Here is a 27893-nt window from a genome sequence, read left to right on the forward strand (position 1 = left end):
CACCATGGTGAAACCGGAAACCTGTTTCCAGGAAGTCTGGCTTGCTCAAGTCCAGGACTCAGGCGATAGTTCGCTGAGTATCAGTTACATACTGAGTGGCTGGGAGAGCTACTGCCTCTCAGCACAGGACTGCTCACATCTTCAAAAGGAAAAGAGCACAAAGAACCCCTGCGTGCTGTTTCACCTGACATTTGAAACGCTTAGAGTGAAGTGTGGGCAGTTGCTTTGGGGGGAAGAGTGGAAAGCAGACCTATATTCAGAACATACCCATCAGAGAACGTGCTCACAGATGGGAAGTGTGACTGCTGGCTGCCACTGCAGTGTTGGGGTTGGAACTCAGAAAAGAGTTCCAGCTTAGCCCCAATTGACTTTAGTGATTGTCTTGATGCAGCCAAACTGCAGTGGTAACAGTACTGACTGACTGTAGGGGTCCGTGGTGTCAGAACAGATCAGTTATTATTATTATTACTCTGTGTGTGTGTGTGTGTGTGTGTGCGCGCCACAGCATGTGGGTGGATGCCAGAGAACAACTATGGAGTGGGCTCTTGCTTCTGCCTTCATGTGTGTTCTGGGGGACTGAAATCAGGTGGTAGAACTTGGACAGCAAGTCCTCTATGTGCTGTGGGATCTCTCTCAGACTATATTATTTTAGTTTTATATACCTGTTAGGAAAAGACTATTCACATGCTAATTTGCTTCTGTGCACATTTTATATTACAATTAGGCTAGATGAAGTAAGTTAAGAAATGAACATGCCATCTCGGAGTTAATGGAAGAAATTAGTTTTTCTAGTAGATTAGGAACATACTGAGCTAAAAATAAGCTTGCAGAGGGGTAAGAGTTCGGGCTGTCATCAGTGTGTAGAGCAGATCATCATGGGTTCCTGAAGTCTGAGGGTTCACCCTCTCAGGTGGCACCCACTGGCCTTTTTGAGTTGTAGGTAGGCTCAGTGTTCTGTAAACATGGCCCACCTTTGTTTTGAGCCTGGAGAGCTGTCCGCCACCGTGGCATCAGGCTAGAGAGCCCTTGGGCGCCTTTCCTCCTTCCCCACATATCAGAGCAGTCAGTCATTTTCCTGATACTACCTCTCTCCCATTGCAGCGTGGTCCCTCCCTGTCTGCTCTTCAGTCTTGGGTAGAGATGTGATGTGATTTGACTTAGGTGTTAGCCCCTCAATAGTGGGCTCTCAGTAGGGTTCCGGGATGGGAGCAGGAAGGGGAGCTGCTGCACCACTAGAAAAGAAAGACCAGTCAGAATTTGTCCGGCGTTTTCCATCCAGGTAAGAGGTGATGAGTGTATCTCAAAGGTAATCAGTATTAGCTGATGGCAGAATGGGAATGCCGGAAATGACAGCAGGAGCCAGGTGGGATACAGTCCTGTAATCCCAGCTCTTGCTGGCATCCCAGTACATGGAAGCAGAGGCAGGAGATTCACAAGTCCAAGGCTCGCCTCGGCTACATCCTGTCTCAAATATATAGTGAATCAATGGACAAGTAGGTGCTAGAATGAGGCTTGAGTGGCAGGAAAGCTGCCTCTGTGGAGCTGGATGGCTAAGGGTAGGGTGGTAAGGCGTCTGAGTGGAGATGGAGAAAAAGCAGCAGACCACAAGTGTGGAGTTCAGGAGTGAGACAAACAGGAAAAGAAAACAAAACCAAACCACCTCTGCTGGCTGGTCTTGTGTCAACTCGACACAAGCCAGAATCATCTGAGAGAAGGGAACCTCATTTGAGGAACTGTCTCCTTAAGATCCAGCTGCAAGGCATTTTTTAAATTAGCAATTGCTGAGGGAGGGCCTAGCCTATTGTGGGTGTGGTCCTGGGTTCTATAAGAAAACAGACTGAGCAAGCTGTGAGGAGCAAGCCAGTGAACAGCACCCTTCAATGACCTCTGCATCAGCTCCTGCCTCCAGGTTCCTGCCCTGCTTGACTTCTTTTGATGATCAACGGCCATATGGAAGTGTAAGCCAAATAAATAGACTCTTTCCTCCCCCACTTACTGTGGTGTTTCATTGCAGCAACAGAAACTCAGGTAAAGACGACACATGAAAGAGTTGTCACTTTGGGGCCAGCAAGATGGCTCGGTAGGTAAAGCACATGAGCACTGGAACCTACACAGTGTAAGGGGAGATTCCTACAAACAAGACCCTCCCCTCCTCCCCGAACATCCACATGAATGGATGAATGTAAATTTAAAGAGTTAAAACAGAAGTGTGGTCATTTTTGCCTGGGCCGGGCCTGCTTTACACTGCAGGAGCCCTGTTCAGTCTGTTTTCTCCTCCCAGGGTCTCTGTGGCCGATGTTTCTGCAGGCCTGGAAGAGATAGGTGCTGAAGGACAGATCACTACTGGCTAGCCTCTTTTTCTTTGGAGGAAACTTCTTGGGGTCAGATTGTGTGTGTTCTGTTTACCTAGCTTGTCTGTCTGGGGAGCTTTCATTAGTTTCTCTTGTTCCATTGAGCTCCCCCAAGGCCCATAGAAGATTCTGTGAGGTTCTGTGTGCTCCCCTGAGCTGTGCACTGCAGTTTTGACAGCCGTCTCCATGACTGCGTGCTTCCTGGCTTCCACTGGATCAGTTTTGAAAAGCCCTCCTCCCGACCTGGTGTGCTCTTGATCCTTTTGACGTGTGAAGTGCCAGAGACCCATAATTACTTCCACAGGATTAAGAATGGTGAAGGAGAGCCATTTTAATTTCCACAGTGCTGGCTGCCTATCTGCCTCTTCCTATTTCCCCTCTCAACTGAAAGTGGGAGTGTTTCTTGGGACTTTTACAAGCTTCTTCTCAAGTCCATTCTTAATTTTGAGTTATCCTCTTAACTTTACATTTACCAAAGAACTGCAAAATTAATTAACACCCCAAACAATTGGAGTCTGAATCTCGTAGGAGTTGGAGTTATCTTTTCCATCTTAGCTTTTTTTCTATGTATTTCTGAAAGGGGACTTCGCCATGCCAAAGGCTTGGCTCCTCTCTGCCCAGCTCTGGCTGTCATGTGCTAGAATCCTCCGGCTCCTGGTCCCATGCCACCCTTACCTGCACCTTGACAGCACAGCAGACTTCCCTATCTTGACTGATTTTGCTTCTGCCGGGATTTGCTCCTCCCTAGTTCTCTCAGTAGCTTGTCTGTGTCTGCCTCCTGGGATTGTAACCTTTTTGAGGAAAGACACAGTCATAACTAATTGTTCTTAGACTTAGTAGGTGCCCAGTGCATTCTTTCTAGTAGCATCAGTGCATGAGCTAGACAATCTGAAGGATTTACGCTTAGAGCTCTTTTCCTTTTCAGATTCAAGATCACAGGTCTTGATCTCCTTAATTCTGGCCACAAAAGCATCAGTCAGGTAGCTTATGCAGTTTTTGCTCTTTTTTTTCCCCCTGTGAAGTCCTTCTTTAGTGTTGAGTGTGGAAGTGTAGCTCAGCCCAGGGAAGGTACAGGGATCTGGGTATAAGGACCTGGAAAATTGAGGTCTTTTTGATAACCTGCCATCCACTTCCTCAAACCAGTCCTAATGAAAGATGGAGCTTGATTTCTCAGAAAATCAACACACCATCTCTGCATTCCAAAAAGGTAACCAAACTGCTTAGAAGGGACAGGGTGTGTGTGTGTGTGTGTGTGTGTGTGTGTGTGTGTGTGTGTGTGTGTGTGTTTCTGTGTCTGTGTTGTCTGAGTGCAAGTCTAGCCACTGTCAGATAACTGACTACCATCCTCAATATATATGTGCAGCCTTCTCATTCTGTTTTTATAATGCTTGTGAGAATGGTTGTGGTTAGTACAAACACTGTCAGCTGGCAATGACACGAATGTGGTTTCACTAACTGCTTGACAATTGCTTCACTCCCTCTGGTCTATGAGATCTTGGTATTCATGGAAAGCACTTTATTTGGAAAGTCTCAATTATACACAAAGTAGGGAAATATGAGAATAAACCCTGTGATATTAGAATTCATCGTTGAGCAGTTATTAACACCCTGACTTACAGCATCCACCAGGCTGTTATCAGTGCTTTGTGTAGGCTGCTGCTTTTCAAAGGGAGAATGTAAGAGCATTGAAATGCAGCCACACTGGTCGTCTGGTTCCTGGCAGGGTCTCATCATCCGGTCTGGTGGTGAACAGGCGCACCCCACCTTCCTTCCTTACAGTAGACACAGTGCTGGGTGACAGCTGGGGGAGGATGGGCTCGATGTGTGATGGACTGAAGGGGCTTGCAAATAGATGCAATACCGGGCAGTTAGAGAGAAGGCTTTAGGTTATTGACTGTTCTCACATCAGTCATGCAAAGATGATGGGGAGTCAGTGACAGGGACTTGGTCAGAACCCTGGGGGAACAGTGGTTTCTGGGTCTTATCCTGGGGCCTCAGTGCCTTAATTTGTTTTAATGAGAATTTTGTACTCATTCTTCTGAGGCAGCATTGCTTAGACTGTTTTGTGCTGGAAACATTTATTTTGCCTATTATATATTTTAGCACATCACATCTATGAAGCAGGGACTGTATTTGGTCGACCCATTTCACAGTAAAGAAACTGAAGACTAGGAAAAGAGTAATTTGTCTTGGGTCACACATTAAACAGGAAAGCAGAGTTTGACCCCAGGTGAGCTAACCTTGGGGCATGTATTTTGTTCTCAGATCAGGTGGTGCTCTACATGGTGTTGTGTGTGTGTGTGTGTGTGTGTGTGTGTGTGTGTGTGTGTGTGTGTGTGTGTGTCTTGTGGGGGACACTCAAGCCTGAGTGTAGAATAGTAAGTTCAAAATTTAGAGTTCTGTGTGCCAATTATAGTTTTCACTGTCTGTTTCTTTTGTTTGTTTGTTTTTGTTTTTCAAGACAGGGTTTCTCCATATAGCTTTGGGGCCTGTCCTGGAACTCCCTCCGTAGATCAGATCAGACTGGCCTTGAACTCAGAGAGATCCATCTGCCTCCGCCTTACAATCGCTGGGATTAAAGGTGTGCACCACCACCTGCCTCTCTGTTTCTTTTTGTTTTGCCATTGGTGTACATCAATGTGTGGCCTATTTAAAGTCATGCACAGGCTCACGTCTGCTGCTCCCATTTAAAGTTCAAATACCAGTGCAATTGGTTTATGTTTCTACTTCATGTATCCTTAGATTTCTTTTTCTGAATTGTAAAATCTGAGCAGGACAGTAAGATGTGTAGAAATTCCAGTCTTTGAGCAAATTGAGCCTCAGATGTGTCTGTTTCAGGTGCAGGGCCAAATACCAGGTAGGGCTTATGTTGCACACACAATATTTAGTTTGCTTCTGAAAAAATGACTTTGAACATCTTTATAAAGACTCCCACCACCCTTCAGGAACTCAAAGCTGTTGTGTAACAAACAGTATTCTACTTCTGGCTCTGGAAATCACATGGGAGAAGGAACATCGTCTCCAGTGAGCAGTTGCTTGTGTTCCTGAGTGGTTTTTGAACCTTGTGTTCAGGTCCTCTGTAAAAAAATAAATAAAAAAAATTGTTTGTTTTTTAAGAGTTGTTGTTCTGCAGGCGATAGTGGTGCATGGAGGCAGAGGCAGGCAGACTTTGAGTTGGAGGCCAGCCAGGGCTACATAGAGAAACCCTGTCTCATAAAAAAAGAAAAGAAAAAATGAGTTGTTCCCAGTAAGTGTTTCCAGAATTTGATAAGATTTTTGTTTTTTAAAGAAAACTGAAAGGAAGAGAAATGAGTCGGTTCAGAGTATAGGCCAGTCCTCTGAGATTTGAAAGAGATCAACCTGGTGTTTCTAAAGGGGTTGCAGTCTTCAAAGTGCTCCAGGAACCTTTGATCTGTGGGAACAGCAGGAGAGGTGCTGCCTCCACTTGGGGAGTTGAGGAGGAAGCCAGCAAGCAGCTGCTTAGCTGAGCCAGGGGCTGAGGAGTATCTGCCAGCTACAGTTTCCAGTGACCACCTGCCTCAGGGAATCTGTTGACTGTTGCTTCCAAGTAGTGTCCTCTGTGTTTAACACCACCCCCTACCCTCGCCCTTAGGGCAGCTGAGTGCTCACTCACTGATACTACTGTAATTGATGATTAGTGATCAACTCAGATCATTTTTTCATTTTTTCTTTTCTTTTGAACTATTCAAATGCAGCTCAGGCCTTGAATTAGCATCGCAGGTACCTTCCTTCTTGTAGACTCAGGAGCCCTTGTCTTCAGCAGCAGCTGCCTGGTGCTGGACAGCTGTGATTATTTACTGACCTCAGGACTTGGCTCCTGACAGGCTTGTTTCACGACCACAGGGACAAGTGAGACAAGTTCTGTGACCCAGGTGGAGATGTGATTCATAGCTGTTGGTACATTGCTCTCAAAGTTTAGAAAGTGGTGGTGTCTCTTATTCCTAAAACAAGGGGACTCTGGAGACCCATCCAGACAGTCTGCAGACAGCTGGGCTGAATGGAGCCTCCACGGATCCCACTCAAGTTTAGTCTTAAATTAGCCAGAGAGATTCTGAGGCATGGCCACTTGTGGTGAAACAGGCTGTGCCCTGCAAAGTTCTCGGTACTTGTCAATGGGTTTTAAGATTTTGGCCCTTCCATTATTGAGAAAACTATCGTGACAGTCACATGCTCCTTGGTGGAATTGTGAGAGTGGGAATGATCCCATAGATTCGTGCCAATGGTACAAGAAGACTTTTTGACTTTGCAGCAAAGTAGGAAAGCAATAAGCAAAGGAAACACCAGTTCCTGGAAAGTTAAATGCAGAAAATACTGCCTTTCCGCTTCTAATTGCAGTAATTGATTGCTATTTAAGTTTTATTGGGGGAAGGAAAGGGGCAGTTTGGCAAGTCTAAAATCTAGACAACTAGGATGTACTCATCTTGACTCAGGACTTAATTTCTCTCAAAAAGTCATACTGCCAAGTTCATGTTTTCATTATTTATTTCATGGTACTGGAGATTTAACCTGTGGCCTTGCTTGTGTCTGCACATGCGCCGAGACTGAGCCACACTCCGGACACAAGAGTTGGTTGAACTAATTATCAGGTTGTTGATACTTTTCATGGTTATGTTTGCTGTTTTAAAATGCACTAGGTTTGCCCTGGCTGAAAGCTAGGGAAGTGGTCATCTATCTCCTGTGTAGTTTCTATCCTAATCTTCTCTCCTGCCTCCAAGCCCAGTGTGCATCTCTGTAAATAGTGGGTCAAGCAGAACTGCAAACAGTGTCCGGGGAGCTGAAGAGAAAGGTAGCTCCCTAGTTATGTCATGACTTTTAGAGATGACTTTGTACCTTTTTATAAGTGTTCCCTAAATGTCCCTTTTCTCTTTATAATTGAACGGCACTCTCATCCAGAGTCTAGTGATCATTTAGTGTACAGAAAAAAAAATCAGAGCTTGATGTGCTGAATCCTTTTTATCTTCATTGCAGTCATTTCAAACACATGCGTCTTATGCATATTATTAGCTCTAGCATTTTCATTTTTCCATTTTCCACCTATTTTCATAAAATTTTTGTTTGGGCCTAAGGATAAGCACAGATGTTAGTGTGCTTGCCAACCATGCACAAAACAAAGCCCTGGGATTAATTCTTGGTACTGCATAAGCTGGGCATGGTGGCATACACATGTAATTCCAGCACATAGGAGACAGACAAGAGGATGGGGGAATTTAAGGCCAGCCTCAGCTGCAGAGTGAATTCCAGGTCATCCTGGGCTACATGGGACCCTGAAAGCCCTTTTAGGTACCTGGCATGTTTCTTTGCAAACAGGATATTGCACCTAGCAGGAACCCAAAGCTCTCCCTCTCTGGAGTTCCTGGGAGTTCAGATGCTCCAGTTTTGGGACACCTGTAACAGATTAGTCACAGGGCCTCCTGCATCAAGGTTCTGCTGATTCAGGATACAGCTGGCCAGTGGCATGACCAGACCATCATAAGCACAGAAGTGGGATGCCAGGAATTGCAGTCAGGTGTGGGGGAAGCGGGCTTGTTTGGGAACTTGGGTATTCTGTGTGTTTAGCAGTGTCATTGTGCTCAGACGTGTGCTAAGACCATTCCAGGTTGTTTTCCCTGTATGAACTGTTGCCAAAACAGGTCTCTAGCTTAGTGTTTAACTTTTTAAAACCACCTTTGACTATTTTTGAAACACCAATACTAACCTTGAAGGCCAGACATGGTGGCACATGTCTTTATTCCCAGCACAGGGGAGGCAGAAACGGGAGGAACTGTGATTTCAAGGCCAGCCTGATCTACATAGGGAGTTTCAGGCCAGCCAGGGGTACACAATGAGACTCTGCAAAGAAAAGAGACAAAGATAGGTAAATATGTTCTTGTAATTTTGAGCAGCATGCTTCCTCCATATCCCCTCGGCATTGATCTTGTTAATACTCTTGGAGAATGTATGCATCAGATGGAGAATGTATGCATCGGATATAGGTTTTTGTGTGGAGTGTTGGGAACCAGCACCATCCAGGTATCCTGTATGTTCCACCTGCTCCCCAACAGGATTCTGAAAACAAAGCAGCCTGGCTGGGCAGGGAGGAAGACAGGATTGACGTTGTCTCAGATGCATGTTCAAAGGCAGGGGAGGGTGAAAAGCCTTCTCTGCGGTCAGAGGCCCCAAGTGGCCAGCTGTTAAGAGAAAGCTGTTTGCCCAGCCAGATAGACATTTGAGTAAATTGGACCTTCTGCCGAATCTGAGGGTAGAGTTCCAAAGTCTAGGACTCTCAAGGGTTTGTTTACTTGAGGGACCCAGAACACTGTGCTGGGAGCAGACACTTAGGGGGAAGAGGTGGCCAGATCCTACTCTGAGGAGCTGCAGTCTAGCATAGCTTTCAGATCTTTGGAGCTGGTGTGTGTCCTTTTAAACTTCAAAACTTAACAGCAATTTGTGATAAAAGAGGTTTAAAATGTCATTGTGTGCTTTCTTTCCATTCTAAGCAGAATATGAATGGTGTAATCATTTATTAATGACTCTGGATCATCATTAGGTAACTGGGTATTCTGTGTAGTTTTTGAGTGATTGCTGGCTTAATATCATGTCTAGAGAGAGGTCTGTTATAAGTGGGGCTAAATGACAGTAAAGGGGGGGGCAAGGGTGGCTGGAAACAAATGGAGCCATACAAGAGGTTCAGAAGTGCTTCTGTGACGATCTGAAGTTTGCTGGGTAGAGCTGTCATGTTTGTTGGGGTAATGGTATTTCTACACAAAAGTATCTTGGGGTGCTCTCTTGTCTTCCCCATCTTTCCCACTTCTTCTTCAGCCTCCTTATGCCTACTTCTCTTAAAGGTAGAGTGTTCTCACAGTTTTTTCTTGGTCCTTGTCTATGGTGAGTTCCACTGGATGAGAACAGAGTACCATGCCAGTTTTGATTACTATGAGTACCATCAGCAGCCTGTACCCTGTGGTATTTCCTCTCCATGTTAGTTATGCAATCCCCACTTTAAAGTTGTTCTGCTCTGGAACCTTGCAGAACAATCAGTTACCTTGTCCAAGAATCCCAGGGAACAAACAGCATGGTGGCTAGTAAGTTCCATTGCCTTGGTGGCTGGTGCTCTCGGTGCTTTTCATGTTGGCTATCATTGTGATTTCTCTTTGATTCAGGATGATTCAGAAAAGTTTCTTTTTAATCCTACATTTTTCTAAAATGCCAAGGATTCCCCCTTATCTTGCTAACCACTTGTTTATTCTTGTGCTGGTCGTTCACATTGCAGTGAGAAAAGGTGCCATGTCATTTACTGTGATTCTTGAGCTTAGTCCCTTCAGCACTTTATAGGCTCTTGCACACACGTCTAAGTGCTTTCCTTCTGATGGTCTGCTCCGGTGTCCTCACTGTTGTCTGGTGCTAACAGTTGGAGAAAGGTCAGTCTGAGGTCACAGGTAGTTCTTCCAGTCTTGCAGAAGAAGAGAGAAATGTTAAGCTAAACAGTGCAGAGAGAAAATCCATTAGCTGACTTGTAAACGCTGATTAGTTCTTAAGAGCTTTGACCCCCATCCTTCCATGACTGAACTCTGAATCACTGAGTATGGCCTGGTGTGCTGGCATTTATGCAGAGACTGGGGCTGCCAGCTCAGGGAGGGTATGTGAAGTTATCTGGCTACTTGAAAAATTGAAGGTGAGAAATTCCAACTATGTGGCTGCTTGGCAGGTGGCACTTAAGAGCTCCACTGCTCACATAATAAAACGCATTCTTTGTGCCTGCCAGCCTTCTTTCTGTGCTGGGGCTGGGAATAGTCCACAGTTTTGGAGCCTCTTTTGATCCTTCAGCTAACCATCACTGTCACAGCATTGCACTCTTTTAAAATTAGAACATGGCCAGAGTCTGAAAATACAGTTTCTTTGCAGTAACTGGGATTTCTGGGTGAGAGAAAGGGAAAGTGGCTGCCCAAAGCCATCCCTGAATGTGCCTGTGGTCCATGGAGCTAGTGGCCGCACTGCTCTCACAGGCCAGGCTTTGACTGAGTTCTGTGTCTGGGGTCCCTCGTAAGATTTGTACTTCATCCTTTGAATCGTGAGTGTGGGGTTATGGGAAAGGCCCAGGGACTTCCTTATGTACTTGGAGAGAATTGTGTCCCTGACTTCATAGCAAGGCTGCTCACACTGGCCTGCACCACAGCCTTTATTGGTCTTCTGTGGAGACACAGAGGCAGCACTCAATTTACCTGAATGGAGGGAGCTGAGTGTCCTGGTCTCTGTAATGGAGTTGGCCATGCCAGATTGTTGCTAGGATCAGAGACAAGGTGTGTAGAATGGGTTGTTCTGCTGTGTGTGTGCTGGGAATTTGCTAATGACAGGATCAAGCCACTGTTCTAACAGAATTTGCCTGCCATGAGCACACAGCCTTATGTATAGATACACATAGTGGCCCATGATGTGCAGAGATTCTTGCAGAACCAGACTGTTGGTCACATCAGGCCTGAGCCACCTGTGTGTTGAGCTGTTCCACTTGCTTTGACCTGGTAAGGTTGAGCCTGTAGAGGGGTAGTGATGAGTTATTCTAGCAGAGAAGGAGCAGGAGTGGGCAAGATCCAGGCCTGATCCATTCCTGTCACTGACCAGATCAGCCTAACTCAGTGCTGACCTTCCACATAAGGTCTGTGTAGAGCATTACTTAGGAGTAGAGACTTGTGAGTACGGGGACCTGGACCTCACTTGGTGCATCCAAGTCAGTGAAGCCTGCTAAGCAAGTTCCAAGGCCTTCTGAGGTCTGAAGAGAACTGAGGCTGGTTTTAGAAGATAAAGCTTTTATCATCTAGGTGACCCAAGGAATTATTACCTAAAAATTTGCCAAGTACATTCAGCCTGTGTTTTGGCCTCTGAGTGTCAGCCCTGGGAGACATATTTTGCCATACTTAGAAGTTGGGTGTTCTGGTACCAAGTGTAGATGACACTCATGATCAGCTCACTGGTCCTGCCACCTCTAGGGGCAGTTCCCACAAGCCATGTCACAGTTTTCATAAAGAGTCACAGCTACCTTTAGCTCAGGCTCCTAAGAGGTCTGGGGGGACTGTATTTTACAGATAAGGAAACACTAGTTCTGAACAAGGCATTTTGCTTTGTGCTGGAGCAGAGCAGATGTGACATCTTAATAAAGTCTTCATATTTTCTTAAATTCTTTAGCCATATGTTTCTTACTTTTTTCAGTCTTAGGAATTCTAATACATTGTAGAAAATATGCTTATTTCAGGATAGACATGCATATAAGTAAATATTGTGGAAAGCATTTGTTCTTGCTTTGTAGATTTTATGTCATTTGATTTCTCTGACATCACACACACCCACTTCTTACTACCTTTAAGATCACATCGCTAAGATTGGTATGACTGTTTAATGCATTACTTTGTTGGGAGCTCAAACACTGGTAAATTAGCAAAAGGGAGCAGTGTCTTAGAAATAATGATGGGAGTACATACTTAGGCCAAGGATGGATTTAAAAGTTTGATGTGTTGAAGTGCCCAGGGGCATTTTGGAGGGGAATTCACCAGGGTGTGAAGTAGATTTAGGAGGAGGAGCCCAGCAGGGGAAGCTCTGAGTCCCTGAGAGCAGATGCATGGCAGTTAGTTACAGACAAGCCTTGCTCTGAGATAGTAAATTCTCTGCTCTATATAGAGGGGATGACCAGAGGCAAATCTGCCTTCATCTGAACCCCTGCCTTTGTTTAACCACTCAGTCCAGGGTACTGGTCTAAATGTCCCTTGTCCTCGGAATCCATGGAATCCACTTCTGCCAGCCTGTGCTGTCCTCTTTATTCCGTGCTGGTTGTCAGGGTGAAGAGGCCCCCTCCTACTAGGCACCTGAGTGTGGGTGATAAATGCAACCAGGTGTTATAGTTTGAAGGTTTTACAGTTACAGAACAGTTTCGTTTCAGAGTAGGAAGCAGATCTGCATCTGGAGCTGTAGGAGGCATTGTTAGCATGTAGCATCACCATTTCTGAAACAATTGAAAACAAGAGATATATTTTATGTCCTGCCAAAGGAGAGCCATCGTTACCATGGTAGAACAATGTAAGGCACAGGTGTGGACTTGCTGCCTGAAAGTTTGTGAATGTAACTGGCATAGTGGTACATACCTTTACTCCCAGCACTAGGGAGGTAAAGGCAGGTAGTCTGTGAACTCCCTGGTCTACATAGTACATTTCAGGACAGCTAGGACTATAAAGTGAGACTTTGTCTTGAAAAAAACAAATAGCAACAACAGAAAGGTTGCGAATGTCTTACCCTGAGTACTCAACCCTGCATGCTTGTCTTGCCTGCCACAGCTGCCCAGAGCCTGCCACACCTCTGCTTTGCATTTACTCCCAAAGACTGCATTATAAGACATTGCAACTGGTTATGGTGAAGTGTGGGGAATGGAATGTGGTTAGCTGGGTATTTTGAATTATTGATCATGGTACTCAGTGTTCTTAGTGGCCAGGAAAGCCTTCCTGTTTACAATAAATAAGGATGTAGGATTTGCTTCATTAAGTTTGTACCCTACATAGTATTTTAATTAAAATAGAGCATTGATGTCACTTCAAGGCTTTGTTTGAGACTAACTAGAAAGAGGAAATGGGAGGTTCTGTGGGTTAGGCCTCAGAGTCACATTGTCTCATCTGCTGTCTGCAGGCTATCGAGACTCTGGCACACATAATCCCAGAGTCCTTGACAGGGGTGGAGGTGGCACATTAGAATGCAGCTCTCTTAACAGTCACCCTTGAGTGTTTAAGTGTAGAAGTTGGCGTTCTGCTCCTGTTTTATTCAAATGAAGTACACCATTGAAAGAATGCTCCTGCCTCAGTGCATTCTCACTTAATGTGTAGCTGTCTTTTGTGGGGTTCCCAGAGAGTCCTTTCATCTCCCAAGAAGAGGCATGGCAGACTTAGACCTTCCCATGGAGAGGCTATGGATGCCCTTCGTGGTAAAGAAGGTAAAATTATGTTCATACAGCAGTATTTTGGATCTCAGTTTTGCTATCACCACCTAACTTCCTTGAGCCTTTTATGCCCTCTCCCCTAAGTAGTCCAGGAGAGGAATAGTCTTCCAGTTGGTAAAAGAGCACAGCAGGGTCACATTTTATAATTAATTCTCTGTTTCTTGGTTTTGAAATAGGCGCTTGCTGTTTTGCCCAGGCTAATCTCTGGTGATCCTCCTGCCTCAGCTTCCCTATAGAGGATTGCAGGTATGAGTCACAACATCTGGGTAGAGACTCTTTTTTCTTTATAGTACCAATAAGCCTTAATGTGCTTGGATTTTACAATATTAAAAGACAGTTTTTACTGTGTGTTTCTGTTTTATTTAGGATTTGGGAGAGCTGGTCTTCATTGTAGAATCTAGGATAATAAGGAAATAAGATATGTTGGTCAGATGTGAGAGGAATGGTCACCTTATTTTCTATTTTAAAATTGTAGATGTGTGTGTGTGTGTGTGTGTATGTGTGTGTATACAAAATCTGCCAATGTAATCTGATTTTGATTTTTTAAAGAGTCTTAACAGAGTCTTAGCTATGTAAACCTAGCTGGCCTTCAACTCAGAGCAATTCTCCTGCCTCTATTTCCTAAATGCTAGGATTACAGGTGTGAATCATTATGTTCAGCCCTTACACACACCTTTAATCCCAGCACTCTGGAGGTAGAGTCAGGTGCATCTCTTTGAGTTGAAGGCAAGCTTGGTCTAAAGATGGAGTTCAGGACAGCTGGGGCTACCCAGAGCAATCCTGTCTCAGGAAAACAAGAATAACAAAATAACAAAAACATTGTTTTTGAGATAGGGTCTTGTATATTTTGATTGACCTTCACTGGCTAGGCTGCCATTAAATTTGAGATGCTCCTCTTGTCTTTTTTTCTCTATTTCTGGGATTATAGGTGTGCACATCCTTACTTGGTTCCAGTTATAGCCACTTTTAAGTAGATGATCCTGTGGCACTGAGCACCTTGACATTGTTGGGTAGCTATTACCCCTGTTCATCACTAGGGCCTTCCTACCCCCCCTCCCCACAAAAGGTAAGACTGCTGCTGGATGGACTAGTTCTGCCTGTGGGGTTCCAGCAGGGTGAGTCTTTGAATCCTGGTGTGCATGTGCTAATGAAGTGTTGAGTGTTCACCCACCTTCTCTGGTAGGGAAGGAAGACCCTGGAACACAGTGGGGGCTAGACTCAGTGCAGCGATGGAGAGCATGCCCCTGCCATGTCAGTGCTAGAGGTGGGATACAAACAGTTGTTCACCGGTCAAAGCTGTGGGAGTACTAGCTCAGTTACTACACCTGCCAGGGAGGTTGTTACTCCCACGATCTGTAGCTCTTCCCCTGCTTTAGTCCCTGTTCCGGCTCTGATTCACTTAGCTGTCTTGGTAATCGAACTCTCAGTTACCTTTGTAATCTTGTTCAGAACTAGTATTTCCTTATCTGTAAAATACAGTCATCCATCTACAGTCTCTAAGGACCTTGCCAAGCTGTCCTGTGATTTGATTTATTTGCATAATTGATGATGTGATTTGTGTGTGTATGTGTGTGTGTGTGCTTTTAAGAAAGAGGGTGATTGAAGGTTTTAGAGGCAAAAGGAAGAGTGGAGAAAACAAGGGACGCTTTTGAGAATTTGGCCCAGGAGAATGGAGCTGAAAATGCCTCTAAGGAAGGGCCAGTGGCTGGATCTGCCCAAAGGTGCTGTTGCAGATGTCTACAGCACCGTCAGGATGGGTCCAGAGCAGGGCAAGTGAGCCCTTGTGCTAGCCTCAGCCTGTGTAGTACTCCGAGGTAACTGGGGATCCAGTAAGTCCTAGCTAAGCAAGGCCTGAGATTGGAAACAGAGCACCAGTGTGGAAAGCACAGGGGAGAAAGGTTAGAGTGTGGTTCTCTTAGGGTGTGTGGATGTGAGTGAGAATTCCACTGGCCTGCTCGGTGCGTTGTATTCTCTCTCCACTTCATTTACTCCTCACTGCAGTTCGGGAGACCAGAGAAGTGGGATGGCCGAGTCCTCCCTCCTGTTGCAGTACAGTGGCAAGCTAGGATGCAGACCTGGGAGCACTGATTCCAAACCTGGGTTTCCTCCTGCCCTGTTCTGCACATCTCCACCATAGTCACGACCGTGTGCGTCACTGCTTTGCCACAGAGTACTTGTTCACTTAGCTTCATCGGGAACCGTCATGGACAAAGTACAGGGCTGGGTGTGGATCCTCAGGCGGGGCGTTAAGAACCAGGCTCATTGTCCCCTTATTTGGTTTTTGGTAGTAATTGCCAAGGAGTCTGTGTGGTGAAAAAGATGTCCTGTCTCAGTGCAGGACATGATTCAGGCAAGAGTACAGATACCCTGAGAAAGACTTGGATAGGCCATGCAGGAATCCTGTGTCTTAGCCTGAGAAGTCATTCATTCTTTTACCCTAGAGGGGTCCAGACCTCATTGGCCATCCCAGATGTGGTACTCCCCAAAAAGAGTAGGTCGTAGGTTTCCCGTCTCGTCATCATTTGAGAACTTCCTAGTGGAAACCTTTTTGTTGCAGGAGCTGATGTGACCTGTAGTGTCCCAGTCTTGTTAAGGCGGTGTCACACACAAAAGCTTCCAGACATTGCACGTCTCACTGCTCCTCTGAGAATGTGGTTAGAGTGAGAGCAAGTACTTGGAGATGGTCTAGTTCTATGAAGTGACTTTCTGCCTTGGCAGTCCAGTGGACCATGAAGTTGGTTTTTAAACGTTGTCTTCCCATGGGAGAGCTTTTGCGATGTCTGTGCCTTAGCTTTCCTTCATTGGGTTTTATAGAGGTGGGATTTGTGCTTAACTGTGTTTTCTGTGGAAAAAGGAAACTCTTCACTGGTCCAGTCAGTGCCCATGCTAGGATTTGGCACAGGACCTCAGGGCAGCTGTGTTCTCACCTGCAAGGAGGTATCTGTGCAGCTGCGGGGGAGGCAGCATTTTTCTGGCTTTCCCAGCATGTCAGATAACTACAGAATGCCAAGATTCTGATTATCATCGAGATAATTTCATGCTCAATTATATTTAGATGAATTCAAGTAAGTGATTCTATTTTAATTGTAACAGATCCAGAGACAGTTAATTCTATATTCTTTAAAACTGTAGTTTTGCTCTGAAAGATGGTTTTTAAAATATTAAAATTAAGTCATGTCAGGCTTTATTTATTTTTGCTTTGACAGAGAATTGGAGTAGGGAACAGTTTTGAATGTCAGAAAAAATTGAGTTGTCAGAGAATCTTTCCCTTAATCTCTATTTAGAAGGAAATTACGAACACCTAGGCTAGAAGGACTCATTGTAAACAGGTGCTAGTGCTTTGTGAAAGGAAGACGCACAGCCTAATGGGTGTTTAGATAACACAAAGAAAGGCTGAGTTGATGAGCATTATACACCACACTACAAAGCTTCCTTTAAAGCTGTGTGTGTGTGTGTGTGTGTGTGTGTGTGTGTGTGTGTGTGTGTGTGTGTGTGTGTGTGTGTGTGTAGAGGCTTTTATGTCCTATGCATTTCATTGTATCCTTGCAAGGGGATATGGGCATTTGATCCTTCTCAGAGACGCTGCCATTGGTAAAACACTGAAATGAACATTCCTTACCCATAGGTTCTGCATCCATGAATTCCACCAACTACAAATTGGAAATATCTGGGAGGTGGAGGGTTGCATTCTAGAATATTCCCCAAAGTAAAACTTGAATTTGCTGTTTGTTGAGTAACATGTCAAACTCATATTAACAGAGTAATATGTATACATGCATGTGACCTCCTGCCTCTCATGCCAGTTTCTCCAGGACCCATGGAACACTGTGGACTGTAGTTAGTCCTACTGTGGCTATGCCTGTTCCTGTACTGAACACGTAGGCTCTTTTTCTTTTCATTATACCATAAACAATAGAATTAAGTATTGTAAACAGTATGGAGATGATTTAAAGTGTTACATGCAAGCACTGCACTATTTTGCATAAAAGCTTGAACAGGGGTTCTGGAGACTTCCTCCAATGTCCAGGGTGAGCTGAGTTTGTGTACACATACACAGACATACTCCAGACTGCCTCTTTCAGCCAACCATCTTCTGAATTGTAGCAGAAGATAAAGCTTTGTACTCAAGGATGGTCTTTGTAGCATACATATCAGACAGATTTGAGGGTTTCTCCTTATAGTTAATCCTGACAAGTAGGAGGGAGGTAGGGTTCAACATTGTCTACCCTTTCTTCTGATGTCCCATTGATAAAACAAGCTGCAGTCCTACCACAGTTTACTCTGGGAACCAATGAGTTTATTCGGCTTATTTACAGAGCAGTGGGTGCAGGTCTCCAGGCAGGGGCATAGATGGCCTTGAAGCAGCCACACTGGGAGGTTTGCACTCAGTAGGCACAGTTGAACTCATGGAGATTGTAGCAGTTGGCTTGGAAGATGATGTGGTACAGCAGGTTGACTTTTAGTTTTCTGAAACTCTATGTATTCCCAAACTGAACTTCCTAGCAAAACAAAATTCTGACTAGCTCTAGCTGATCTCTTTGGCAACTCCTCAATTTAGCCAGTTTTGCCAGCCCTTCTCATGTACCTGTTTTTCTGTTTGTTATCAGTTTGAATCTGTTTACTTTTTATCCCTTCAAAGACACATGGCTTATTCCCTCTGCCCTTGTTGCTTGGAGTCAACAAGGCTACATTTCATGGTTTATTTTGCCTGCTTGATTTTATAACTGATATGGAGGGAACACATACACAGACATTTGTAAGGCTTCTAGAAGAGACAGCTTACAAAAAGTAAATGTCCCATCCAACTAAATGAACTAAAAATTAGAAAGAAAAGAAACATAGCCAATAACCTGTAAATGTTTCACTTTCTCAAGCAGCACCATGCAGCAGACCCTTTGTTTCCTGCTCACCCTCGAATAAACACCTGGGAAAGTCAGTGCACGAGGCTTTGGTTAGTCAATCGCTGATACCTGTCCATGCATACAAAGGTGGACCTTGAGGAAAGGGGAGATCAACCTGTTTTATGTGATGGGTGTTTTTTTTTCTCCTCTTCTCATACCTAAAACGTAAAGCTTGTGTTGGTTAAGCTTTCTGTGCCCAGAAAGTCCCCAGTCAGCTCAGCATACCTTTGCCTGAGACAAAGGACCCAGCCCGGCTGGGGCTGGCCTGTGTGTGCACCTGCTTCCCTCTCCAGCTGGTCTGTTTGCTGGTTTGCTCTGCAGTTGGGTCGCACAGTAGATAAGGGTTTCTCCTCCTCAGACCCCATCCTTCAGTTAACATCCCCACTACCTTGTGTATTTGTCTTCATCCCACGACTTAAGAAATTTCCCCTAGGAATTCTCACTCTGAAATATTTAAAATGTTGACTTCAAAGTCAGTGGAGCTGTGCCAAGCACACTTCTGAAGATAAATGAGGAAGCTTTTGACAAAGGACAAAGTCAAGGCCCATTAACTCACACAGGATGCAGGGTGTCCCAGGGAGGCTGGGCTTGTGCTCTGCTATAGAGAGAAGAAAGCCTTACACTGAAGCAAAAACAAATGACTTTAACCTTATATAGGTGATTATTCTCATGGGACAGGACTTCCTGGCACTCTCAGCCTCTAGGGTGGGTCTTCCTGCCCAACACCTGTCGATGCTGAGAGGGTCATGGTGCCTCTGGCTCCAGGCCACCCCTGGACTGCATGTAGCTTGGGTTACAAAACAATGGTGAACATTTGGAGTCTGAGAGCAAAATGTGGAGATTGCAAGAGTGTGTCTGCACATCATACATGCTGTTGACTAGAGAGAGCTATACCCAGCGCCATGGCTACCTAATACACTGACTCTGAGACTTTGAGCGTTGTTTCAAGAAAACCTTAGATATTACCTGTAAGACTAAAATTTATATGCTTACTGAGTATTAATGCCACTTTCATGTTTACTGTCCTGCAAATCGGAGATTGTGCAGCATCTCCAACATGTCAGACTTCAGTGAGTTTTATATCATAGAAGTATTAAGTATGCATATAATTTCGGTTTTTTCACCTTTGGGCTGGAGAGATGGCTCTGTTTGTAGGACCTGAATTTGGTCTTTAGAACCCATATGAAAAAAAAAAGTATATTGGTACACACATGTAATCCCTGAGCTAAGGAGGCAGAGATGGGCAGATTCTTGGGGCTTACGGGCCAGCCTGGCCTAACCTACTGGGCAAGCTGTGGGCCAGAGAAATTCTTATCTAAAGCAAACAGCGCCCCATTGCAAGCACATGTGCATGCATACATGTGTGTGTGTGTGTGTGTGTGCGCGCGCGCGCACCCGTGCACTCACGCTTGCACGTGTGTCTGCTTCAGTGTTTTATACAAGTAGCCTTTGGCTGAAATCACATTTAGTTTAAAGATGGACATGCTTTCCACTGATCCTGGGACATGGTTGTCCTTAACTTTCCTAAAGGGAAAGTGAGGTTGTGGGTTTATACCCCACAAGTAGTGCAGGGCTTGCATGCAGCCGAGTGGCTCATCACATACCCCTCACCTCACTTCAGTGAACAGCTCAGGCAGAACGATACTGCGGGTGTTGTAGAGGCATTAGGGAAGTGGGAAGGAGGTAGAACTGGGAGGAGTCTACAGGGCCCAGTGGTTGGCTGTGACGATGAAGGACAGCGAGGCTTGCAGGCAGAAGGCATTTATGATCAGCAAGAAGTCAAGCTTTTCATGGCTAAAGAGCTGCTTGAGAGTAAAGGCTGGAATAGTTATCCAACCAAGTGGTTCCTTTGGGTATGTAGGCTTGGAGGTAGGGATTTGCTAAAGTAACAGAATAAAAGGTGATTTGCTCTCCTTTGTTTCCAAACAGGTGCATTATGCGGTGAGCATGAGAGATAGGCTGCAATGAGGATCTTGGAGGTTCATGTAGATAGAACTAGGAGCAGGGCAGGTCTGAGAGAAGGGCAGGTCTCATGGGTGTTTGTCAGGTCAGGTGCTACCCAAGTTTTGCCCTGAGCAGGGGCCAGAGACCTGGCAAGCGGTCAGAGCTTCGTATCATTAGCATGAGTCGGTGAGGCAGGGGATTTGAAACACAGCTAGGATCTAGAAACTAGGACACCTGTTTCCCATAGTCATGGGATGACTCACAGAATGGACCAGATTAGAAGTCAGCAACCTGAGCCCCCTGGGGAAGGCTGGAGAGGCAGTGCCAGTAAGATCTCCAGAATGACCTCTGGGAACTGACCCCAGATTCTTGTAGCAGCCATGGTCATCACCTTGAAAGCACACCTGTCATACACTTGATTCATCAGGCAGTCTCTGGTCAGTCGAACACAAGATGTCACCATGTGTGCCCACAGAGCAGCAGCCTGCGCCACAAAGGCAATCAGTATGAAAAACATCTCAAAGACAGGAATGGGTCAGGCTGAGTGACTAAGAGATATGCAAGAGACTTCCTCTTGGTTCCCAGCCCTCAGATGAAAGGTATGGGACTGGAGAGAACCGGGAGTACGAAGATGGGAAAATCAGCATCAAGAGTCACTGGGGCCGGCTGTGGTGGCGCACGCCTTTAATCCCAGCACTTGGGAGGCAGGGGCAGGCAGATGGATCTCTGTGAGTTCAAGGCCAGCCTGGTCTACAAGAGCTAGTTCCAGGACAGCCTCCAAAGCTACAGAGAAACCTTGTCTCAAAAAACCAAAAAAAAAAAAAAAAAAAAAAAAAAAGAGTCACTGGGGAGGTGCTGCATGTGAAGCGCTGAAAGCTAAGAAGAAATAGCAGCACAAAGAGGGTGAGGAACGTCAGGCTATGTATTCAGCCATTCAGCAATACGCACAGCTGTAATGCGTCTGATATGTTGGTAGCTGACATTGGAGAGTCCTATGTGAAAATAATTATGGTGAGGTTCTAGCAAAGAATTCTGAGAATTGAGGTTGTAGGATGCCCAAGAGAACAAGAGGCACGAGCAAGGAAGCAGAAGGGACACAGGGATGAAGAAATGGGGCTAGTGTGAAATACAGTCCCAGTATTAGCAGCAGTCAGTGCTGACTCAGCACCTTCTCCACTGTAGAAGAGATGTTATTTACCCGTCCCTCCTGATAGAGGACTCTTCATGATCGACCCGAACACACAGCTGCATTGAGCCCCCAGACCCCCATAGAGCACCTCCCTGAGGTTGCCTTAGGCAGACCTAGCCTATGTTGGCTTCTTTGAGGTCTTAGGAACTTGTGGGAGCTGTTGCCAGGGTTTTGTTTTGTTTTCATAACTTCTTGGTTTATTAGATACTTTCTTCCTTCTCGTTCTCAAACTGATGGTAACAGATAACCACTCAGCAGATGCCAAGTGGCCTAACCTGTGTCTCTCGTCCTGGTCAACACCTGCAAGTGCCTAGGTCTGCTTCCTGTGTGTTTTCTGGCCCTTTCCTTTGTGTGTGTGTGTGTGTGTGTGTGTGTGTGTGTATGCCATGTTGCACATATGTGAGTCAGAGTGTGGGAATAGGTTTTCTGCTCCTATTATGTGGGTCCTAAGGATAAGAACTCAAGTCCTCAGCCTTGGCAATAAGCATGTTTACCGGTTGAGCCATCTCTGGCCGCTCATCCATCCATCTGTTGTAGGCTAGTTAGTGGTGCATTTTTCTGTCCTCACACCTTCACTCATATCACTTCTCATCAACATGGAGGGCAGGAAGAAAGGAAAGCACACTTCTTTCTTCAAAGCCACACCTGGTGGGGGTTCATTAACGTCTGCCCTTGGTGGAGCTGCAAGGGAGGCTGGGAAGTGTAGTCACTGTTCTACATGGGCATTGCCCGCTGGAACCTTTACAGAGGCGATCAGGAGACCACTGCTGAGCTGAAAATTTGGGAAGCATGTAGCCCTGAGAACAGGCTTAAGAAGATGTGATTGCTTTCAATTCATTATCTCTTCGTGAACTGTTCTGTAATAAGTGCCAGTGTCTGTCACACCTTTAAAACTTCACTCGAAGAGTTCTTAGTTTATCAGACCTTGTACTTATTTTTACTTCAGAAAAATGATTATCAAAGAAAATCTTTTAAAAGGAACGATAGGAACTGTCAAGATGAGTGAAGCCTTACCCAAAGTTTACAGTGCCTTTGTGTAGATGACCAGCCAGGAATGAAGTTATGCTCGTTATTTTTACAAATGTAGAAGACAGATTCTTAGTCATTTAGTTCTTAAATAGGCCTCCATTGTTTGTTTTTATAAAATTCACATTCATTTTAAGCTAATACAAAGGTTAGATGATAAAAGTTTTAAGTTAACGTATGTGGGAGTTTTTGTGGGCTTAATATCATTGTCATCGTCCCTGTCCCCCATACATTATCTAATGGCGTGTAACCTCTGCTTTGCTCAGGTATGGCGTGAGTCCTGAGAACATTATCCTCTATGGACAGAGCATTGGGACTGTCCCCACTGTGGACCTGGCCTCACGATATGAGTGTGCAGCGGTCATCCTTCATTCCCCACTGATGTCTGGTTTGCGTGTTGCTTTTCCAGATACCAGGAAAACATACTGTTTTGATGCTTTCCCCAGGTAAGCGGACAACTGGATAAATGAGAATTCAGCCAGCGCTCAGAGTCCACATCTGTGCAATTGCTAGTATTGATTGAGCATCCCACCATGTCAGGCCCACTGGGCACCACTGGGGATGTGAGGTAAATGTAGCATACTGAGACTCCAGTCTCCAGATGATAGATAAGGACCTTGAGTGTGCCGGTGTCCAGGACTAATTGATTAAGCTGTAACATACAGCATGTCCGGAAGGGACTTCCAGTTCTGTGTTGATTCATTCAGAGGGACCTGTATTGCTCAGGTAATCTTTGAGAGAAGAATAGAAAGGTATCCCTGGGGATGGTTGAGAAAATCACCTCCCATTCCCAATCTTACACTTTGAGCCTACTCCTGTAGACATGCCCAGCCTAGGGCTCCTCCTCCTAGCTGACCCCTGCTGTTCTCCAGCTCCCCTTAACGGAAGGGGGAACCACTGTAAATATGAGGAAAGTGCTGTGTTTCCAAGTTCCTTCTTGGCTGTTTGTTTTGTTTTTGTTATTTAAGTGATAATGTGAGAAGTATTTTTAGAGTACTTGCCCCCTAGCTTTTTCCCACAGTACACTGCAGAAGCTAGCCAGCTTGTATTACACTTTCCAGGAAAAGCATCAGCAGGAGTAATGCATGGGCTCAAGACTTCGTTGACCTATTAATTGCCGCCACCCTGTTCTTGCTGGGGAAGAAAGTACAGCACTTGGCCGCATACAGTTGTGTTCCACTGTCTCATTTCACAGGAAGAAACCTCTGTGAGCACCTTGGCTGACCCTCAACTCCTTGCAGCTTGCACTGAAACCCTGTTTCCTGGGAATGGGACACTGTGCGTTTCTGGTGGCATGGCTGTGAATGCTAAGTAGGGTTGATGTGCCTTGCAAATGTGGCCTTATTTGTGCTGAATTGGTAATGAGAGGCCATTTGTTTAGAGATGAATATTTTGCATGTTTGTGGGAAGCAATTCCAGGAGTTACCCTGACAACAAAATAATGAGATTAGCCTATACCTTAAAATGCAGCCTTTGAAGCTAATCCCATTGTAACTAATTGCACTTTATTAATTAATGACAAGCCACCAATAAATGCTATTTGTCTGACCCACCAAGTGTTGTGACATCCCTACAAGTTAGCCTTTCCAGCAGCTTTACTGCTGTACTCTTTATAGATCAGGCCAAGAGTAGTGATATCACTGGCTTCGTAGAGTTAGACAAAGAGGCCACTGCTTCTACTCAGCACCCTGAATTATTGATGAAATATATTTCAAACCATTAATGGCTGTGCTGGCTTTCATCATTAACTGGATTTGGCAAACCTGTTTTTTAAATATAGTATCCCTTGTTACCAGATGGCAGACTGCTTTCTTTCTGAAAGAGAAGACACTTTGACAGTCCCTTCCAGTGTTAAAAAGATACAGAGAATAAGTCCTGTTCATACTTCAGGGTTGGTTATTCTCTGCCTTTGCATGGAGGGTCAGACAATGGCTTTCAACTTGAGATGCCTGCTGCAGACAACAGGAGATTCCCAGAAACCGTAGCATGGGGCATAGTCTCAGATCTCTCATAGCTGATGAGTAACTATCTTCTTTAACTGAGTGTAGTTGAAGGCTTATAAAGGAAGGCACTTTAAAGTGAAATTCAGGGGAGGACTAGGTTTCAGGTAAGATTCCTACTTGGCAAAACTGCACATGGCCACAGAGGCTCTGATCCTCTCAGATCCTGTGGCTGCTGGGGTTTTGCAGTCTTTCTGGGGTGCCTTCAAGCAGTTGAGACTATGGCAGTCAACTTGTAGACCTTTGGAATGTATAGCTGATGTTAGGCCTCTTTATTGTCTCCTTGGCCTGGTGCCTGTACTTTTTAATCTCTCTGAGCTTCAGTTCCTTCCCTGATCAAACAGAAGGCAATTCCTCATGGGTCCTGTTTCACAAGGATTAAATGAGATTTCATGTGGACTGCATAAAGTGTTCAGCTGTGATGAATGTTAGCTGTTACTTATCAGAAAGACTCCCACAAATAGACCCATTTGTGTCTTTTTACAAGCCTGACTAGGATCAACTATAAGGAGTCAGCAGTAAAGCAGGTCTTGGGCAGAAGGACAGATGGGAAGATATGTTTATTCATGGCTTAATGGACCATCTCCCCATCAGAGTAGTGGCCCAGGCACCCAGCCTGACAAATGCCTTGGGTCCTTTCAGCTCCTCCTGGGACGTCTTCAGAGCCTAAAGTGCAGTCTTTTGAAGATCCTTGAAAATTCATCCAGTAAGAGTGGATTTGGTTTTTATAAACAGAAGGCAGTTAGAGTACAATCTAAACATCACATTAAACTTTTGAACTTAAGTGGAACTGTTTTTTATCAAAAAGTTAGGCCTCGGCTTTTATGAAATGGGGTTTCTTCAAAAAAATTTTTAAGATTTTCTATGTATAAGTTTTACTTTAATGTATGTGTACCACATGCCTCGTACCCAAAGAAGCCAGAAGAGGACATCAGATCCCCTGGAACTGGAGTTATGGACAGTTGTGAGCCAACATCTGTATTCTGGAAATTGAACTTGGGTCCTCTGTATGAGCAACAAGTGCTCTAAGCCACTGATCCATCTCTCCAACCCAGATTTGCTTCCTTGTTTGTTGTGGGTCTTTTGTTTTTTGCATGGTTTCTCTGTGTAGCTTTGGAGCTCTGTAGTCTAGGCTGGCCTTGGACTCAGAGGGATCCACCTACCTCTGCCTCTTGAGTACTGGGTTTAAAGGTGTGCACTATTATACCCAGCCTGAATTTGCTTCTTAAAGAAGAGTTCTAAGAATTGGAGGGGCATCCAGGCCCACTTTGCAGAGACATTCAGTCAGATACATCATCTTCTCAAAACATGAATATCTTAAAAAAAAAAAGATACTGGTTTGCTAGTTTGATGTTTTTAATAAAACTACTTTTAAAAAAAAGTAGTTAAGTGCTACATAGTATTCTTGACAGGATGTTGGAATAGGAAAGAGTCATTTGTGGAAAAAACAAGTGAGATCCAAATAAAAGTGGGAGGTGTTAGTTAATATGTGTGTACCAAAGTTGATTTCCTGGTTTTGACAAATAAAGCATGGTAATGGCTGCTGTTAACCCAATAGGAAATGAGTTAGGAATTATGGGAACCTGTAATATCTTCCTTTGCTATAAATCCTAAGTGATTCCAAATTTAAAAAAATACGTTAAGGGAACAAAGATATTACTAGAAAAACAATGGAAAAGAAAGCTGAGTCATTATAGTGTGTTGGTATGAATTCATCACTTCTGCCTGAACACTCCTGTTGTGAGGGCACGACCAAGCTCTGTACTGTCCAACCTTGGTATTGACTCACTTACCAGGGCAGCACTTCTCCTGTGAGCGCGACTAAAGGAGTCCTTGTCTCCCCCTCCCATTTCTGTCTTGCAGCATTGACAAGATATCGAAAGTCACCTCTCCTGTATTGGTCATTCACGGTACCGAGGATGAGGTCATCGATTTCTCCCATGGCCTGGCGATGTATGAGCGCTGTCCCCGTGCTGTGGAGCCCCTGTGGGTTGAGGGGGCCGGGCACAATGACATAGAGCTCTATGCACAGTACCTAGAACGACTAAAACAATTCATATCTCACGAGCTTCCCAACTCCTGAAGATGGCGGCCGACCTTACCTCATTACTGTGAATCGAGGATCCTTGTTTGCACACGCTTTGACTGGATTAACAGTGATGCTCAGTAACCGCAGAGAGGGGCCCAGTCCTTGGGATGTTCTCCTTAAAGAGCTAACAAAGTCTGTCTTTTGTACTTAATCTCCACCTTCCATTAGGCTGAGCAGCTGGAGTCTCAGCTGTATGACCTTGCAGGAGTGGGAATGAGAGCTGACCGTGGGGACCGTTTCCCAGCATCATAGACTAAAACATGATCAAGTCTGTCTCCCTTGCTGTCACTCTGATTCCCCAACTGGTGCAGGTTCACCCTCTCACCCATGTGCCCGTGTTTGATCTGCAGCACTCTCAGCCCTGGTGCCGTGGGTGAGATCCATTTGTGAAGCTATGGTAGTGTAACTGGAAAACTGTTGTGAGAAATCCTCCATTAACTTGTGTTAACATGCCAGTCTTTCCCATACACATGCATTGAAGAGTAATTTACTGGAACTATCACCAACAGCTTCATCAACTGTAATCATATAAATACAACTGGAATATTCTTAAACAACAGGAAACTGGGGTTTTTTTAAGTGTAAATTTATTACTAGCCAAGAGTTTTAATATTTTGATTGTCTGGTTGGTCCAATAAAGCCTGGCCGACTTTCCTTCTGTAAAGTCCTCTTTGTCGGCTTTTTAAAAGTCCTGTACATATTTGCAATGACATTGTGCACAGATTCTTAATGGGTAGTTTTCTTTTGTCAGGCTACAACGGCAGACCGCAGATTCCTTGTTTGTATTGTAAATGATTGAATACATTTTGTTAATATGTTTTTATTCCTATGTTTTGCTATTAAAATTTTTATAACATTTCCAAGACAAAAATTCCAAGTTTCTGCTTTGAAGACTTTAGGTAATTAAAATTACCCTAAGCTGATTTCTTAGTTTAGGAGTTATTTGGGTTTTGACACTGGAGTTGTGCCAGGTGAACATCAGAAATGAGATGCTCAAAATTGCTACACTACTTGTATTGGTTGGGGGATTGGGTTTGGGGTCGTTTGGTCTTATTTTAGTTCTTTTCTTTTTTTCAAATTTAAAAGCCTTAAATGTACTGTAAGCCTCAGATCGTTGTACAACTGGATTGCGTTGGTTGCCAGTTTGTGTGCTGTTGCCTGAATGCGGCACGGTGGTTGGTAATGGAATAAAGGACGCATGGATCAGAACCCGTGGGCTTCTGTGCCTCTTCCTTCATCTCGCCATCAGAGGAAATAGTAAGATCGCACCGTTCATCCTTGGGGCATTGCTGTTGGTAAAAGGCTTGAGGTGCTTCCATAAGACGCTGAAACACAGAGCAGCAGTAAACACAGAAGTTCCCTAAGTGGGACGTGCAGTGGATGCTTGCTATAAATGCACAAAACTGAGAGTAGTCTCCTCACCA

General features: G+C 44.8%; 1 protein-coding gene across 1 annotated transcript in view; it reads left to right on the forward strand.

Annotated features, from left to right (window-relative positions):
* The window catches only part of Abhd17c (abhydrolase domain containing 17C, depalmitoylase), a 36581-nt gene extending 8903 nt beyond the window's left edge, over positions 1–27678 (forward strand). The window contains exons 2-3 of the mRNA XM_021231696.2: positions 22647–22826; positions 26244–27678. Coding sequence (XP_021087355.1) covers positions 22647–22826; positions 26244–26463 — 400 coding nt within the window. The 3' untranslated portion in view covers positions 26464–27678. The remainder of the gene's footprint in view (positions 1–22646; positions 22827–26243) is intronic.
* The last annotated feature ends 215 nt before the right edge of the window (positions 27679–27893 follow it).

This window comes from Mesocricetus auratus, unplaced genomic scaffold, assembly GCF_017639785.1.
Source record: "Mesocricetus auratus isolate SY011 unplaced genomic scaffold, BCM_Maur_2.0 Super-Scaffold_4256, whole genome shotgun sequence".
In the NCBI taxonomy this organism is placed as follows: domain Eukaryota; kingdom Metazoa; phylum Chordata; class Mammalia; order Rodentia; family Cricetidae; genus Mesocricetus; species Mesocricetus auratus.